At 34.8% G+C, this 18,911-nt stretch overlaps 1 protein-coding gene across 2 annotated transcripts; it reads right to left on the reverse strand.

The window, feature by feature from the left end:
• Positions 1–3,791: 3,791 nt before the first annotated feature.
• Positions 3,792–18,833, reverse strand: LOC110446270 (thioredoxin-related transmembrane protein 1-like). 2 transcript variants are annotated; one of them, XM_021491331.1, is made up of 8 exons: positions 18,535–18,833; positions 14,801–14,916; positions 13,401–13,446; positions 12,990–13,118; positions 11,761–11,806; positions 8,755–8,856; positions 8,249–8,353; positions 3,792–6,589 (listed from the first exon to the last, which is right to left on the reverse strand). In XM_021491331.1, the coding sequence occupies exons 1-8, from the start codon at positions 18,669–18,671 to the stop codon at positions 6,392–6,394; spliced, it is 879 nt and encodes a 292-aa protein (XP_021347006.1). In that variant the 5' UTR covers positions 18,672–18,833; the 3' UTR covers positions 3,792–6,391. The 2 variants fall into 2 exon arrangements, with proteins under 2 accessions (XP_021347006.1, XP_021347007.1); XM_021491332.1 differs by having other exon boundaries at positions 18,531–18,609.
• Between the last annotated feature and the right edge of the window lie 78 nt (positions 18,834–18,911).

Genomic DNA, 18,911 nt, shown 5'->3' on the forward strand with positions numbered 1-18,911 from the left:
AATACTATCAGTTCCGAAAATGTTTGTTAATTTTTCATAAATAGTTACTATCCACTTTTCATTTCTATCACAATTTGATTTTTCGGGCGAGTGGTTCTATAAAAAGAACGCGAAATACCATCAAAGTTACGCAGGCCCTTGAACCAGCGTTACTGTACCCTGAAAGAGAAACTTCAGGTATTTTGGTGAATATTTGGGGATAAACGATCAATATCGACAGAACATATGCATAGTTGAAATATTTTAGTCAACGAGGGTTCTGATGAAATTTCTTCTCCAAATTTACATTAGTTTTGATAAAATAGACTTTTGAAAAAAATTGCGTCGCAAATCAGGAAATTCTTGTTTTGGCAATTATTCTTACCTTTGAATTGTCCATGTAACGATAATCAGCAGCCAATCAAGCTTAATACAGTTTAATTGTCATGAAAAGTATAATCAAATGAAAACTGTATACAAAAAAAAGGTGTTTCTATGCATTGAATGAGTTTCTTGGGCCGTTTTCCCACAAGCGTCCCGTTATGGGTATTGGGTACAGTGACGGTAGCTTGCTATTCAAAGAAAGGCGATCGGCATTATATAAATATGGTTGTATATTGTTTGTTGCATATTTTGTTTAAAGTACAACAAATGTCAAAATGAAATATTCTGAGAACGAAATTGTGATAATGATTGAGATTCTGGTTGACAATAATAAGTATCGTTATTGGGCACGAATTTCCATTAGACTGTAGACACTCCTGTGGGAACAATAGTACCCCTCTCCTGGCCGATTTGTTTCTGTTTTCATGTGAAGCTGAACAAATTGATGAGCTTATCAGGACTGGTTACAAAGTCCTAGCCAAGTCTTTCAATCTCACATTCAGATATATAGACGGTGTGCTGTCTTCTGAAGATCATACATACCCCAGGCCTCCAGAGCTTGAAATCAAGGACAGGACAGACTCTTCTACTTCAGCTAATGTTCTCGATCTTTACCCACAGAATGGCCAAGAGGGGCGGCTTGCTATTTAGCTGTACGATAAGAGTTCAACTTTCCGATCGTAAACTTTCCCTTTTTTGTTAGTTATATTAAATGTTGACTGCTGAGGGACAAACTACAACACATGGATTCAAAAGATGTCTTGATGAAGACTATAGACAAGTTGTATAGTCGCGTACACAACAGTGATGTGTGTATTAACCTGTGTAATGGATAGGTGCCTGAGAGTTTGTTATGTTGTGTTGTGTGGTTGATGGTGTGTGTGTGTGTGTTGGTGTGTAAAAGATGAATTATATAGATACAGCTAGATGAGGCATATGAGTGTCAATATATATAGATAGCTGACTTCATACTAGTCTTATGTGTATGCATGTCATAGTGTGTTTATATATTGTACATTTTCATGTATGTACAATTAAATGGCTATTATCGAACATGTATACAGTGCAGTAATATGTACTCGTGTCCACAATGTGGATATATCAGTGCTCAAATGATCATGTACACATTGTGATATGCGTGTGCATGTTGGTGAACAGTGATACATATACTATGGTAGGCTTGGAAGTTTGAACTATTCTTCTTAGCGCATATCATCTAGGGGTATGGAGAATGAGAAAATGTTTTAATAAATAAATATGCAGAATATGATGTTTGTATAATGTAAACCTGTGCATGTGTAGATTATTAAGTTATCTCGTGCTAGCATCTATACTCTGTAAGTTTGAGTTTGTGTGTTTGTGTGTGTGTGTTTCTTTTCATGATTATATGTATTATGAAAAAATCGTCGAAAAATAAAAAAAAAAAATACAAAAAAAAGAGGCCCAATGGACCTGCATCGCTCACCTGGTATAAATCTCACACTTGTAACCTTAAAAGTGAACTAAAATAAAGCTACAGGCAAAATATCAGTATTTATGATTAAAATTCATTCAAAAGAACCTGTTATTTTTTTGAAAACATTTCACCCCTGTGATTGAAGGTCAAACAAAGTCATTATGTTGAACAAACTTTGTAGCCCTTTATCTCAGCATGCTACTGGCCAAATATCATCACCCTGTGCATTTTGGTTATTCAGAAGAAATTGTTTAATGTTTTTCACATACTTGACCCCTGTGACCTTGAATATAGGTGAAGGTCATTCATTTGAACAAACTTGATAGCCCTTTACCCAAGCATGCTACTGGCCAAATAATATCACCCTGGGCATTTTGGTTATTGAGAAGAAGTTGTTCAAAAATTTTAACATATTTGACCCCTGTGACCTTGAATATGGGTGAAGGTCATTTATTTGAACAAACTTTGTAGCCCTTTATCTCAGCATTGCTACTCGCCAAATATCATTACCATGTGCATTTTGGTTATTCAGAAGAAGTTGTTTAATGTTTTCACATATTTGACCCCTGTGACCTTGAATATGGGTGAAGGTCATTCATTTCAACAAACTTTGTAGCCCTTCATCTCAGCATGCTACTGGCCAAATATCATCACCCTGGGCATTTTGGTTATTCAGAAGAAGTTGTTTTAAGTTTATTTAAGACAATTGACCCCTGTGACATTGAATATAAATGAAGGTCATTCACTTGAACAAACTTGGTAGCCCTTCACCCAAGCATGCTACTGGCCAAATATCATCTCCCTGGGCAGTTTGGTTATCGAGAAGAAGATGTTTAAAGTTTCTAACATATTTGACCCCAGTTACCTTGAAAATGGGTGAAGGTCATTAATTTTAACCCTTCATCCCAGTTTGCTTCTGGCCAAATATCATCACCCTAGGCCTTTCGGTTATTAAGAAGAAGTCGTTTAAAGTAAAATATTGACGCCGGACGGACGGATGGACGGCATAAGCTCACTTGGCACTTTGTGCCAGGTGAGCTACAAAAGGATTATGGTCGCCATCAGGATCTCGCAGGGAAATATGTTATTTCTTTGAGAGCGCCATGTGGTTTTGTTGTTACCACTCAAATTCTCGATGCAAGGACATGACATCACTTCGACTCGACCTAGAAGCAGAAGACACTTCCCTGGTCTTTCTCTCTTTGTACTTTCTCAAGGATCCTTTTTTCATATTTAAACTAGTCTTATCTTTATTGAGTTCAGTCTATGGTTGTGCTGATACCAAGGTATTCTCTTGCTGATATTTACACTTTTGTTGGTATTTATATCTAATTTGCTACTCTAGAGCTTTCTTTTTTAGATGTATCAGAATTATCTCGATATGAGCGTGCAGTTGATTTCTACATTCAATCATGGTTTCCTTTTAGACCTCCCTGTCGTATATTTAAGCCTTTTTTTTATTGAAGATAGCCCTGTTTTGTTATACATGTACATGCTTTCTAAACAAATTCAGTATTTTATCATAATTTTGCGTCATATTTGGAAAACAACCCCCGATATATATGCCCTTTTGACCCCTCCCACCCCCACCCCCCCCAAAAAAACACACTTTTAATCAAGCTTTCTTACTAGTTCTTCTGCATGTAAAACATTGACACCTTACTTTATCCATAAGTAAAGAATAAAAACGGCGGTGTAATAGGACCCACCATTTTTTACCTACAAATTTTTCGTTTTCCCCAAAAAGAAAAAAGCTACAGGCCAAGTATCAATACTTTATGTCTTAGAGATCTTTAAAAGATATCTAAAGAAAAGTTTGATGCTGGCAAATGGTAGTCCCTTACTTCTGACACTTACAGGCCAAATATCATGAATCCAGGACTCTTAGGATATTTCCATCCTATAATGAAGGAGTTTTTACACGCAAACTTCTGTGATATTGGTTGAAAGAAAATTAAAAAAAATAATGGTATAAAGTGACACGATTTATTTGCATAGGCAAATCACTGCTGTGAACCAAAGAATGATGACATCTGTCCCAGTGCTGGTTACAGTATCCTATAGACAATAAACCCAAACAACAATACATATTGGGCATGTCATAATTCAAAGATAAACGAAATTAATGAAACATCATTTTAACAATAACACTTACAGTATTCTTTTCACAAAAACGGTAATGAAATACGTTTTGTATTATCAGTAAGAGAAAAGTTTAAAACAGAAATACTATGTATTGTTGTTAAAAAGAATATTTGAAGTATAGCTTAACAAATAGTTTAAAGTGCAATTTATACTTAATATAAAATGTCATTCTTGTTTTATTTCTTATTGATTTATTGTTTTTTATAGAATCATGAATAGATGAACATGAAGTGTCCATTTAATAGATAAACAGGTAAACAATTTCCAAGTTTACTGCAGAGCATTTGTCTATTTTTAGACTTAGTGAACATAAAACCTGTCAGCAGCAAATTAAGTTCGTTTTTTAAAGTCAAATATAGCACAAAGAAATATGTATTTATATAAAAAAAATAGTACTGTTGCATGCATTTGGAATGGCATAACATATAAAGCCTATACATCAGAAGGTTCCTTGTGTTATACACCGCTGAGTGAGCGTAAGAACTCTACAGAAGACTGATATCTTAAAGCTTCCTCCACTTCATCATCCCATCTCGCCACTATTCATTTGCACACATTTGTACTGTACTATTAGGTACCTTTCCCCCAATATCATATATTTTCAAACACGGCACACGACAACCCAACTAGCTATGCGACTACTCAAAGTAGTTGTAAGCTTGCTAACAATTTTATTATAGATCATTGATCAATATTAGGTTCCTTGTGACAATCCAGGCTAACAATTTTTGTAGTTATTGAATCTAAATAAAGAGTTATTTTTAATGAAGGACAAATGAAAAGTTGAAGTTCTTCATTGTCTTGAGAATTCTGATTCACACTTTTATCCAATTGACTTTAGTATTATGCAAATGAAGTCAAGAGTGGAACCATGTTTATCCATACTGTGTTTGTCTGGTCACTTCCTAACACTTTCTAAATAAAATTTGTTATTCTAAAATATTTTCCGAGAACAACTGTCAAGGTAAACAAGGTTCCACTGTCTGGTAGATTTATTTATCATCTAGAATAAGTTATAATTACAACAGCATCAAACAGTTTAATTATTATACCATTGATTTACGTGTCAAAATGTTAATTGTAAAACTAGATTTAATTTTTTTTAAATGAGAAGGGAGATAACTAGGAGGTATTTAGTAGTAATTGTCAAGATTGTGCTATTTTTTCTCAAACTCTTGCGACTATAAATAAAAAGGGATGATTTGTGAAGTATATTTTTCATTCTACAAATGTCAAAAGGATTGTTTGCAACAGACATGAACAAACAACTGGGTAAGATATTTACAGCTAGGTAAGTACGAGATGTACATATCCAAGATATCAGGTTTTCATGTTTTCTCACAGATGTTTTTGATTATCAATGTAAATATCATAATCATTTTAAGATGGCATAGGAACGAATGCTTTTTAATATAAGTGTGAACACGAAAATTTTCTGAAATATTTCTGAAGAGTCCAGATTGTTAACATATGTAAATTAATGAAATAATATTGAAATTTTAGCAAACTGCATCAAACAAAAGCAGAGTTAGAATATTTATCATCATAAAAATGTACACCTATATTAGAATATCTTTTTACATACACACAAATTAACAGTCATCTTTAAAATTATTAGCAAGAACAGGAGAGAATTCAATAAATATGAAAGTGCCTGGAAATTCTTAGTATATATTTGTATTACAAAATATCTTGCAGAGTGTAGTGAAGACCTGATTGAAATATGTTTAAAAAATCTGCCTCATAACACTTCTGTGTAAGGATTTGTATGGCAATTTTAATAAGTAATCAATTAGCAAATCATGATTTTTACTATACTATGTAAAACATTCATACATCATTAACATGAGCACAGTAATAATACATTATGTATTATAAATACATAATTTTACATTGTTCCTCTAACCAGATATGTAAAAGTATCAGCATTTTTAAAATGCATTAATGACTGTTAGTTCACATATCTGTCCTCAAACAGACAAAACTCTTAAAATCACACAGAATATTTAGTAAAAACTATGAGGCACAAATGATACACACCCTCACAATAAAAAAACATTTTGGGAAGGGTACAAAATTCTCTTCTCAAAAATCTGTTGACATTCTTTTTATCAGAGATATTTGTGGAAAAAGTAATACTGAAATGACCCAATATTGTGACTGGATTTCCCATGATGTCTGCATTGCAGAAACACAGCTATTGTGATCAAAATTCAAATAGATCTAAGTTAGACAATGCCAGTCTCACAAAATGGAAACTGTTCAACTTCATTAAAACAGAGACAAGTCAAGCTTCCCTTTTCACAAGTCAGGCATAAAGTGTGGTTAATTAGACTTCTTCACTTCCTTTCACAGTATTTAACATCTCAACATACACCATACACAAGTTGGCACTCCAAGTCAATGTAACACTATCCTACACTACGATCAGTCAGCCTTCTTTGGTTTCCTGCGTCTTGGCTTGGCATCACCAGCTTCTTCTGGCTTTGTTTCTTCTTTGTCCTTTGTTACAGCTTTCTCCGGCTCCTCCTCCTCTTCTACAGCCTCCCCTTCTGACTGTGAATGTTGTGTGTCGTCCAGGATGTCTTCTGTTTCTGAATCATCATCCTCGGTACCCTCGTGTGACTGTAGTGATAGATATAGCTATAGAGGACATTTGAAAACATCATTTGGTCTCTACTGTATAAAAATGTACACTATTATCCAATACCTTCAATCCTGTTGTATCAGTGGGAAATCTAAGTGATCAATGCCTCTTTATTCCCAGTCATTTTACTAATAGTGATTCTTTGCCTTGTTGAAGGAAATTTATCAGTTTATGCATTTTCCCTGAAGCAACTCTGGGTCATAATAACCCAGTACATATATAAACCCCTTACCTATCCACTTTAAATGTAATCTTCTGTTCAGGTACAAACCTATACCAAATTGCAGACAGCCAAAATCATATTATTGCATATGAATTTTGAATCTCAGCATTCTACATGGTCGATAAAATTTCAGACATAAGCTAGAATACTTTTACATACATGTACATGTCAGAGTTCCTGGAGACCAATCTGTGAGTTTCACAATCATTTTAAGGGAATCGAGGCTTCAATAAGGGAGGTTTTATTTGCGGCGTTTTTCACGGCAAAAAATCTTATCCTATTCAACTAAATCAATGGAATACAGTACAAAATCATTAAGTAAGAAACTTTGTTATGATTTTGGCAGAGTTTTTTGTTTATATTGAATATGATTATATATATATTTAGTAGCACAAAGTTTACAAAACAAAACAGTATCACATATAATTAATTGAGATGAACTGCAAAAGCAGAATCACTTTAAAATTCACAATTTAGTTTAACAGGTCAATATTCACAGCAGCCACAGTACTACTGATGTTTAAGTTAGGAGACATCAACTTTGAACTGTGGATATTGATGAGTTTATAAGGATTACAGTTGTCTTTGTTCATTTTCATTCGAACTTCTGAGCATTGTTATATAATCTGGAAACGTGCATTCAACAAGAGGACAGAAATAATCAGCTGTGAAAGAAAAGCAAACTGTGTTCTGCATTTGAACTTTTAAATTCAATATTTCAGCATTCAGATCAAAGCCATTTTCCATCTCCTCTGACATACCCCTGACCCTCCGTTCTCTGATCTTATATCAGTATATTTGTTAAGAAACACGTAGCGGGACATCGTTTTCAAAGTGTCTAACAATGAACGAACGTTACAAACATGACAGAAACCATTAATGTGCTAATTCTACTGACTTAAAGGTAAAAAAAACATGCTGCAGCCGACATCGTCGCACAGTGACTTAGATATCACGGAATTGAATGGCATATAATATGGATTTATTTCTATCGTTCAAATAGAATACTTATTGTAAAAGACACCGAAATAAACTCACAATTTTACCGACACCGGTAACATTTTCCGGAATTTATCAGAAGAGCTCTTGCATACGAATCGATCACATGACCATCACATGACCGCTACTCGAGAGCTCTTGTGATTTATCGCTGATAACATTCTTGAATCTCGTAAAACTTCGAGTTAACAACAACGGGAAAATGGTTCACTGATCAATTATTAAAAAAACTGAGGTTTTGAGGACTTTCCGTAAATTGAAGTCCCACACCATGAGACTTTAGCAGAGGTGAAAATCCGTGAGATTTTGCCTCATGCCCCGAGATCTGGCATGTATGCTTTGATCTACAGGTGACGAGTGATCAAACATATATCGCATTTAAGGACATATTAAACAGGCATATAACATATCTTACCTCTAATTCTTCCTCTGGCTGCTGGGGGGTCACAAGTCTGTCCTTGTGAGGGGGTGGGGGCAGGTACTTAGTGGGGAACACCATGTCACAACAGCACACGATCAGCTGAAAATCAAACACACATCTGGTTGTGTTTTATTTGGCTTGTGGAATGTTGTTCTTAAGGTATTACACAAGTCAAAAATACAGCAATACCACAGGAAATAGTTCAGTATGCAAATTAAAACAGAAAATGAATGAACATACTATGTACTTCAATCTATTTAAATCATGCAGAGTTTCTGACACTTCATTATAACATGAGAAAGGCATGTGCAGACCACTTCAACAATCAGCTAGGTTTTATTTGCATAAAACACACCAGTGTCCATTCGAAAATGATCTTTCATTGTATATAAGCTGTTATTCACTGGTTTCAAAATACAGGTTTCAAAATAAAACTGTAGAAACTCATCAAGATTGCACAGTACAATAATTTTAATTCTATCTAGAGAGGTGAAGCATACCAGTCCAAGAATGAGACCAAGGGCTATGGTCATGACTGCGAAGATGACGTAGCATGCCCACTCCGGGATCCCATACTCTGACGTCATCACATTGTACAGCGCCTGCAGATCATATTAGGAATTGTGATGTCAATTGTATGGTCAATTAATCAACAAAAATATGGCATATTACCAAGAATATCAGTAACAACATGAAACAACAATTATTCAAGAATTGATAAAAACATTTGGATAAAATCTCTCAAACTACATGTAGTATGTTTTTTTATAATTGTCTTTTCATGAAATATATACATATCTTTTCTAAATCGTGTTAAATAATAGAATTTGTTCACAGTGGTGATGTATATATTATTAATAAAGTAAAGTATATGTACAGAAAACTATTTCTCCCATACTTCTCAAGTATATATCAAATTTATGTAGGTATACTGTAATAGGTATATGTATGTATGTATATCTTAAGATTTCATTTATACAAGCTCAAGAGTAGAAATGGACCAGAGTAACATCAAAGGCTATGTTGAGGCTTTACTCCCAATTCAGAAACTAAAGATTAAAATGTCTCCATCTTTAATATACATATCTGAACAAATAATGTATATTTATATTGTTGATATGAAGTTTAAACAAGAATACCGCGGGGTGGAACAAAATACGCCCGTTGAATGCCATATAGTGTTATATACTTTCTTTCATTGAAATAAGATCTGCATCATTCTAAGAGTGGTTAGCTGATATGCTATAAAAAATGTAGGAGAAAACCTTCAGACAAAAAAATCAAATACTGAAATGAACAAAAGGCAATATATTTTTCAAAAATCGTCGAATCAAAATTCTTTTAAAGGCAGACAAAACTTCGTATCATGAATATAATGTATACCAAGTTTCAAAGAGATCCATTGAAACATGTAGGAGGAGATTGCCGGACAAATAATCAAATACTGAAATGAACAAAGGGCAATAACTTTTGGAAAAATTGTCGAATCAAAATTCTTTTAAGAGACACACAACTTCATATCATAATTATAATGTATACCAAGTGTCAAATAGATCGGTCGAAAAATGTAGGAGGAGAATGCTGGATAAACAAAAATTTACGCCAGACGGACAACCCCATGCCATAATACTACCGGCAAATTTGAAGGTCGTATAAAAATTGACTGTGAAATCCCACGTCTCAACCCTAGGGTGAGCTGTGGATATCTTTGCACCAGGAAAAAGTGGGGATACACCTGTTCAAAGTAAAAGAAATCCTCATCTCACCCTAGGGAGAGGAGATTTCCCAGTCATAACAACTGTTTATTGTCATAAGCAAGTCTCCTATTTGGAAATGTAAGAATATTCTCCCTTGGTTGAAATTTCCCCATCTCACCCCTATTATATATTCTATCATCAGGTAGTCTTTCCCTCAGCAAAGCCTTTAATGTATGATGTGAAGTGTTGGAGTAAAAAATATATCTACTTAGGTAGGGAAAGACACCTAACACATTTTTATTTTGAAAATGTCATCACTTCATTTTAAGGTTGCATTATCAATTTTGCAATAAAAATAAAAATGATAGCACTATTTTGACCTGGTGGCTTCTGTGAAAATGTAATTATTGATAGGTATAACCATATCAATTTCACAAGAAAAAGAATCAAATGACTGCGTAATCAACTGTGTAGACAGGAAAATCTCAACTGTTTGGAATAATAGAATCTTCCCCTACTTTAAGGTCATAGGAGTGTATTGCTAAACGGAAATAAGAAGTACATCCCTAGTTGAAAATCCAATGTGGGGAGACAGTGTCACAATTTCCGCATATTCTAATGTTTAATATTAAACTGATGAATATTGTATGTTTATTATTGACAGAACAGTGTGTTCTTTCAATATTAAAGTATTTCAACGCAACCCAGGCATTAATTCAGTTGTTTTTTAATCAATGAGTCACATGTGTCCATTGTTCTGTACTTCAGGAAACCGGCTACCTATTTCACTATTGTGAAGTTTTTCAAGAACGATAACTGTGTATATGGTTTAATTATAAAATGTCAATTTTTAATCGCTTATAGATAATTTATTTGACATAATTTCAGCATTTATGAAATTGATATACATTAATGCAATACTAATCTATGTCAGTATCCTTTTTTATTGACATTATTTTGCAAAACATTGTGTGCTCCATTTTTTTTTTCAAAATTCACTCCTTTTTACATAATTTCCATTTAAAATCCTCAAAATTCTTACAACCTATATTTTTTTGGTGGCAGAAAATTTTCTTTACTTCAAAGCAATATAGCTACAAAATTTGAAGAAATTCTACTGAGAAATGGTGACACAATCCTATTACCTTAAGGGTGTGACAGAGAAATATCCAACCTGAGGGATGATGTTCTCATATGTCTTACCCATTGCTGTGCCGAGGGCAAGACATTCGAGAATATCATCCCAAGGGTTGGAGATTTCTCTGTCACATCCTCAAGGTAGGGGATGATTGTTTTTCTCCCATCCTATTTCACTCTCTAATCCGCAGACAAGCGGTGATTGCATGAAATATTAGCATTGATTGAATGGTTTTTCCAGCAAATCCAGAGTTGTCTACTGTTGACATGACGTCAATGCATCAATGACGTGACGTCATATTATTGTGCACGAGGCCATCTCCCCCTAGGGGATGACAAGCTGATCTTTTCCGACTTAAAAGGGAGGTACACATGTTAAGGGTGGGAGAAAAGATTTTCACTGTCTACATATCGGCCAGCCTCAGGCTTTTAGGCTCCTATCTACATTATATATAACCCTTATTTAGTGTGATGGTCAATAACCAGAAAATATGAAGAATTGCTAAAATTCATAACATAGTGAAAGAGAAGATAGAACAGCCATAACACACCAGATATAATATTTATCTTCCTATATGATAGTCATTCATAATTCAGGTTGTTTTATAGTGATCGTACATGTACATGTGTTACAGATATATGAACTTGTAATAGAATTTTTAAGCATATTACTCTGATCTGCATTGCAGCCTTGAAGAAGAATCCAACTGCTCCCATTCTGTAAGGCAAAAATAGAAAAGATAGTTAACACTGAAAGTAACAACCTCATAGTGATCAATTTCAAACTTAATCAGGAATAACAATATGTGTTATATATATATACTGTATCAGTCGATATGTGTGTTACAAGGGAAATAACTCCAGTTTTCTTGAGACTACCACCTCAACCCTTGTAGTGGGCAGCAACCTCTCTGTCTTTCTGTGATATTTGACAGATTTGCTAGACACACCTGTGCCAGACACACATACATCCATTTTTTAACATGTGACTTAGTTTTAAAAAACTTTTAGATGCCCTCTCCCAAAATTCAATTATGTATTTTTAATCAATTATTTATTGCAGGCAAATTACTATAAGATGATATGTAAGCCAAACCCCATCCCACAAATATTCTTCAACATTTCACAAACTTCCTTTAATCATAGTGATGCTCCTTTCTATAAAAGTGTAACAGACTTACTGTAAAAGCATAAAATTTCGTTGGAGATTTAATAATTTTGTTTATTCCCTAAAACCACGAAATATATTAATCCTAGTGAATTTTTACCACACAACATACAGAACACACGAATATATGAGGAAAAAAATTATTAAATTAAATCTGAGGAGTATATATTTAGATATGTGAACAAATGTTCTGTCCAGGGCAATTAGGATTGAAACAAACCTATGTAAGTAACTATTGTAAAGGACAGAGTTAATTCTGATAGAATGAGGGATGACTTTAACAGTTTCAGTAAAGACATCTGTCTTGGCGGTTTTGTCATGATGACTGTTGGGGTACATGAATGCGAGTGTACTACTTGTTAATGGATGGTAACATTTGTATGTAACAAATCAACATGATGGATTTGATTGATCCCTAACGAGTGAACACATCTCACCTGATCTTATCTGTACATATTTTTATGTGTTTGTCTTACGTAACGTCTAGCATTAAAAGTTTTCTTTGATAACCAGATCATTAATGTGCAAATGTCCTATTTGAGAAATATTGATTCCACGAAATCTAATCCCAAAGAAATTTGTCCCCTTGTCCCCTTATGTAAATTACAAAATTAAACCCCCACGAAATAAAATGCTTTTACAGTAGTGCGAGGAGTTTTACGAGACATACACTTCACGTTTGTACCCCCCCCCCCCAACTACAAATCTCACCTGTAATTTGTGACATACTTACTGTACAGAGCTGGGGGACAGGTACCACACCACAGGGTCTATCGCCTCCCATTTCTTGTCACCAATAAAGCTGACTAGCTCGTTTTCTTTACGTCCTCCCTTGTATTGTCGGAACACTCCGTCCTTTACACTGTAAACCACCGCATCAGTCTTAACTAATGCAAACTCCAAACCAAAATCACAAATTTTCTTTTTATCAATTATCTTTTCTTAATTAGCATTTATATTTAAAGATGAAGTATGAATGAACACTATGAAGTTTGTTGCAGCAAACTTTCAAATTTTAAACATGATTTTATGCTCCATATGTCCATATAGGTGATGATCTACATGTGTTGTTTTTTTTACTTTGACAAGAACAAGACATCAGTTATAGATAAAAAAAGCTTTAAGTGAGCATGACAGTACTTACTGGTATACGGATGGGAGTGCAGATACCAGGAATCGGCCACTCAGTCCTGAAACAACATAGGAATTAGGATGACATTCATGTATATATTACTTTATTACAGGACCTACATGTCATGCAGTGAGTATACCCATGTCATACAATGTATTCTTTTACCCACATGTGTTTAATGTCCTATGACATTTCAATGGTTAGCTCACATGTGGTACAATAATGACACCATAATTAAGGCAATAGATTGCCATCGTAGACTTCCTACACATTAATTCTTTCTTGGTTATTATGATATCATACTGTGCGTTCAAATTATCCGACTTAAATCTTCTTGTGCGAGTCATATAAAGTGAGGGCCCTTATCTTACTATATATACAGAAATCTTATACACAGACCACTGCATATTTGACATTCCATGGGTTACGCTCACTTTCACTTTCTGCACCCCTGGAATATGTCATAGCAAAATTGAGGGCGACCGGTTAGCCATTTGATTGGTCTCGGGTAAAATGGCTGGTATCTGTCCATTGAAGATTACAGAGGAGTGACACCCGACTTTAAAGTCAGTCAATTTTATGTTATGTAACCCCAAGATTCTTTAGATGTACATGTACATAGTTTTCATGTCTATCGACAAAGTGACGCACACTGGGCTAACCGTTAATGTTGCTATGACATATTCCAGGGGTGCAGAGAGAAAAATTGAGCATTATCCCTAGAGTATCGGGAATGTGGCCAGTGATGCCTTTACTGTACTCCATATACACAATTCTAGAAAACTACAAAGAGGTTTGAGTTTGTGCTGTATCATTTCATGTTTATATATACATTTGTTAATCACAACAAATTAATACATCTCTGTACCAGAAGACTGTACATGTATGTCATTTCTTGTCCTCCACTGTGTGGTGTTATACAACATTTCTGGGGTTTTTTAAATTCTTCACTTTATTTCTAATACCACCATTTTTTTATTAGAATAAGACTGACTTGAAGAAATAGTCTCTCTGTATATCATTGCCCTTTAAACTGTAGGTACGTACTGTCATAGTGAACAGACATGTATAATGCTGTGTTATGATATACAAACCTGTACTACTACTTTCTGTACAAGTTAGGTCAACATTGTATGAATAATTTACACAGTCTGATCTAATATATATGTATCCCATAACTTGTATTTGTATAATGCAATCAGAAAATTAATAAGAACAGATACAGTAGCACAAGGCAGCCATTTTATGCAACCATATTAAACTTAGCAATCCCCTTTTGTTTTATGAATGAAGTAATGTAAGGCTATTTGCTACAGCACATTAATATAAAGACTCAACATAATCACTTAACCTAACTTGCAGCACTTGTATTGTTTTATGAATTAATTTTTAGTAAATTTGGTCCTGCTTACCTGGATTTTCTGTGACATCCACAACACCAACTTTAAAATCAAAGTCATCACTCCATTTTGCAAAGCTTGCCCATGTATCTGTAAATGCACGACAGGCAGGGCACCAAGGGGCCATACTATCAACACACAAAGGGAGGAAATGCATTGTAGTACAACTGGGGGCTAATATACTTTCAATACAACAGTGAAAAATATATCATACCTAACAGTGTGCCTAATTTGAATATATTTGTCATATGATGGGGACAAAAAACATCAAAAATCCCTCTCCTGATGTAGTTTTCCTGGTCAGATTCTTCTTATTCTGAAACTGTCTTGAAAAAATTAACAATAAGCATAACACTGGAATCTGCAGGACTAAAGCAGATGATAACAATTAATGGTGTGTTTCATCTTTACTGTTTTCCCTTATAATAAAATATTTACTGCCCTTATGGTACAAAAACATGATTCTTTGTCCTTCCCCCATGTGTTTAACTCCAGCTTTCCCTCAGAAAACGTTGTTAATATTGGAGAAACAAAGAATCATGCTTACACCTATCCTATCAGTTTAACAGGGGAGATAATAAACTATCAACAAAAAGGACATATACCCCATCATTGATACAACTGGGCTGGCAATATAAAATGTCAATATGAAAAGGGAGGTAATATCCTATCAATACAACAGTGGAGGTAATATATATACTGTCAATAGACCAGGGAAGGTAATTAATATAGAGGGTCAATAGACTAGGGAAGGTAATATACTATCAATACAACAGTGGAGGGAATAGCCTATCAATACAATAGTGGAGGAAATATATATACTGTCAATAGACCAGAGGAGGTAATATACTATCAATACAACAGTGGAGGCAATATACTATCAATACAACAGTGGAGGTAATATCCTATCAATACAATAGTGGAGGTAATATATATACTGTCAATAGACCAGGGAAGGTAATTAATATAGAGGGTCAATAGACTAGGGAAGGTAATATACTATCAATACAACAGTGGAGGGAATAGCCTATCAATACAATAGTGGAGGAAATATATATACTGTCAATAGACCAGAGGAGGTAATATACTATCAATACAACAGTGGAGGTAATATATATACTGTCAATAGACCAGGGAAGGAAATATTGACCGTCAATAGACTTAGGGAGGTAATATTGACTGTCAATGGACTAGGGGAGGGAATATAGACTGTCAATAGACCAGAGGAGGTAATTAATATAGAGTGTCAATAGACCAGGGAAGGGAATTAATATAGAGTGTCAATAGACCAGGGAAGGTAATTAATATAGAGGGTCAATAGACTAGGGAAGGTAATATACTATCAATACAACAGTGGAGGTAATATACTATCAATACAACAGTGGAGGCAATATACTATCAATACAACAGTGGAGGTAATATATATACTGTCAGTAGACCAGGGGAGGTAATATACTATCAATACAACAGTGGAGGTAATATATATACTGTAAATAGACCAGAGGAGGTAATATCCTATCAATACAACAGTGGAGGTAATATATATACTGTCAATAGACCAGGGAAGGAAATATTGACCGTCAATAGACTTAGGGAGGTAATATTGACTGTCAATGGACTAGGGGAGGGAATATAGACTGTCAATAGACCAGAGGAGGTAATTAATATAGAGTGTCAATAGACCAGGGGAGGTAATATACCATCAATACAACAGTGGAGGTAATATATATACTGTCAATAGACCAGGGAAGGTAATATTGACCGTCAATAGACTTAGGGAGGTAATATTGACTGTCAATGGACTAGGGGAGGTAATATAGACTGTCAATAGACCAGAGGAGGTAATTAATATAGAGTGTCAATAGACCAGGGAAGGTAATATAGACTGTCAATGGACTAGGGGAGGTAATATAGACTGTCAATAGACTATGGCTATACATTCGCGTATCCCGGTTGAAACGGTACGTTTGGCACAGACATTTTCCACGATAAACGAACACACTTGGACAGTTCTATAAGCAGAGCTAAAAATCCACAGTTTCGGAGAAAAAACAATGTATCAAGAATATTATGCCCTTCTCTCACGCGTCCACTAAATTACATAACGTATCTTAAAAATTACATGTGACTTGACATTGTTTAAGAAATAACGCAAATTGGCAAAAGTCAGCATTTTAGTTTCAGTCAGGTTTGTCTGGACCCCTCAATCTACACGTACCAAATTTTCCTAAGGTCAGCCTCAGTCCAAATCTGTACCTGTCGTTTTCTCTACAGGTTCAACCGGATACGCGAATGTACCCCAGAGGAGGTAATTAATATAGACTGTCAATAGACCAGGGAAGGTAACTAATATAGACAGTCAATAGACCAGGGAAGGTTATAAGACCGTCAATAGACTAGGGGAGTTAATATAGACTGTCAATTGGCTAGGGGAAGTAATATAGACTGGCAATTGACTAGAGGAGGTAATATAGGCTGTCAATAGACTAGGGGATGTAATATAGACTGTCAATTGACTAGGGGAGGTAATATGGACTATTAATAGACTAGGGGAGGCAATATAGACTGTCAATAGACAAGAGTGTTGGTTGTGAGGGACTGTTTCCTTTTGTACAGGTAGATTTCACCAGGCCCAATCATTTGACTTCATGCTTATCATTTATACAATTTATTTCCCAAATTTGTATTCATAAATGCACTTTCCTGTATACAAATAAATTAGTGATCAACAACATTTCACTGACTGATGAATGGGCTCTTTCGTTAATATGACACCCTATAAATGTTGGTGATTATTTTGATCCTGGGGCTGACATGACTGAGGCATTTGTATTAATCAATGATGACACACCACACACATATGTCACTGTACAAATATACCTGGACTTTGGTGAATCTATATCAGCTAGGTAGTATTGGTGCTCGGCAGGGCACACCCAGCCCCCGAGGGGTACTTGTTGCTTGGTACATGAAGGTATGTGATATCACTCATGAATACAAACATAGTATTGACAATTTCATTTTTAGAGACATGATTGTGACCCTTTGGCAAAATCCTGGACCTACTTTGGACCTACTATAAATTAAATATTTTTGTTTACTATTTCCACAGACTTAGATAGAAAATTGAATTCCATGCTATATATTTTGCTTGCTTCTACCCAAAATGCCTTTGGTTATATTTATTTAGACGTGTTATGGAATGTCTTCTTGAAGCGATTTCATTGTATTTCGAAAATAATGAAATAATAGCAATTGTTAAATTCATTTACAAGATGATTTAGTACATTTAGTGAGGAGTTCAAAAAGTAGGAGAAAATCTTATTGAGTGATTTTTTGTTATACTTTTATAGCTAAAAATGTGCTAATCTTCTTTAATCTCACAAAAATCAAACGATCATCATGACTTACACAAAAAAAATGCTTAAAAATAAGCCTTCTTGCATGTATTGAAATTACAATATTTATCATAGAGTTTTCTGTCCAGATCTCACTCCCCTTCATACAGATAAAGAGATCATTATTTAGCATGTCCTTCGTTACGCTCATTTTACATGTACATACAGATGAATTAAAACAGTACAGGTCTCTCAACCAACTTGCTTTTTGTTTCAGTGACAGTGTTCACTATTTATCGTTTTGATACTGTCAGTGAACAAAATCCTACATGGTACCGACGACGTACCTGTACGTCATGTAAAGCCCTAGTAATATTACAAACCGACTTCACGCAGTAGTTTACCTACAATTCAACCATCCATTCTCCTTCCAATGACTGTGTCCAGTTATTTTCGGTAATAACCAGTGGTTTGCTTGACTGTTGACCACACAGACACGCCGATACCAAACACAGGACAGCGAGATTTCTCAGTGTTGCCTTCATGTTGCTTGTATCGGTACCCGTCGAATGAAACGTAGCCACGCTCACATATAGGGCCTACAAACAGGAAGTGTTTCCACAACTCGACACATAGCCAGAGTTATTCCCCTTAGCATTTGGACATGAGTGCACTATTATGTTACAACTCATACAATCATACCATCATGCAGCCCGTGAAGTAACTATGTGACCAGCACAATGACATGCATTAGATACATTTCGGGTTTTTTTAAACTAAGAATA

This window comes from Mizuhopecten yessoensis, unplaced genomic scaffold (genome assembly GCF_002113885.1).
Source record: "Mizuhopecten yessoensis strain PY_sf001 unplaced genomic scaffold, ASM211388v2 scaffold2671, whole genome shotgun sequence".
NCBI classification, from domain to species: domain Eukaryota; kingdom Metazoa; phylum Mollusca; class Bivalvia; order Pectinida; family Pectinidae; genus Mizuhopecten; species Mizuhopecten yessoensis.

What these genes read in the sequence shown, in the direction of transcription:
- LOC110446270 (XM_021491331.1), bottom strand. Translation starts at nt 18,671, where the DNA reads ATGAAGGCAACACTGAGAAATCTCGCTGTCCTGTGTTTGGTATCGGCG. An exon ending in TTGGTCTCATTCTTGGACTG is followed by an intron (nt 8,354 to 8,754) that starts GTATGCTTCACC and finishes TTTGATTTTCAG; the next exon opens with CTGATCGTGTGCTGTTGTGA. An exon ending in AGCCAGAGGAAGAATTAGAG is followed by an intron (nt 6,590 to 8,248) that starts GTAAGATATGTT and finishes CTATCACTACAG; the next exon opens with TCACACGAGGGTACCGAGGA.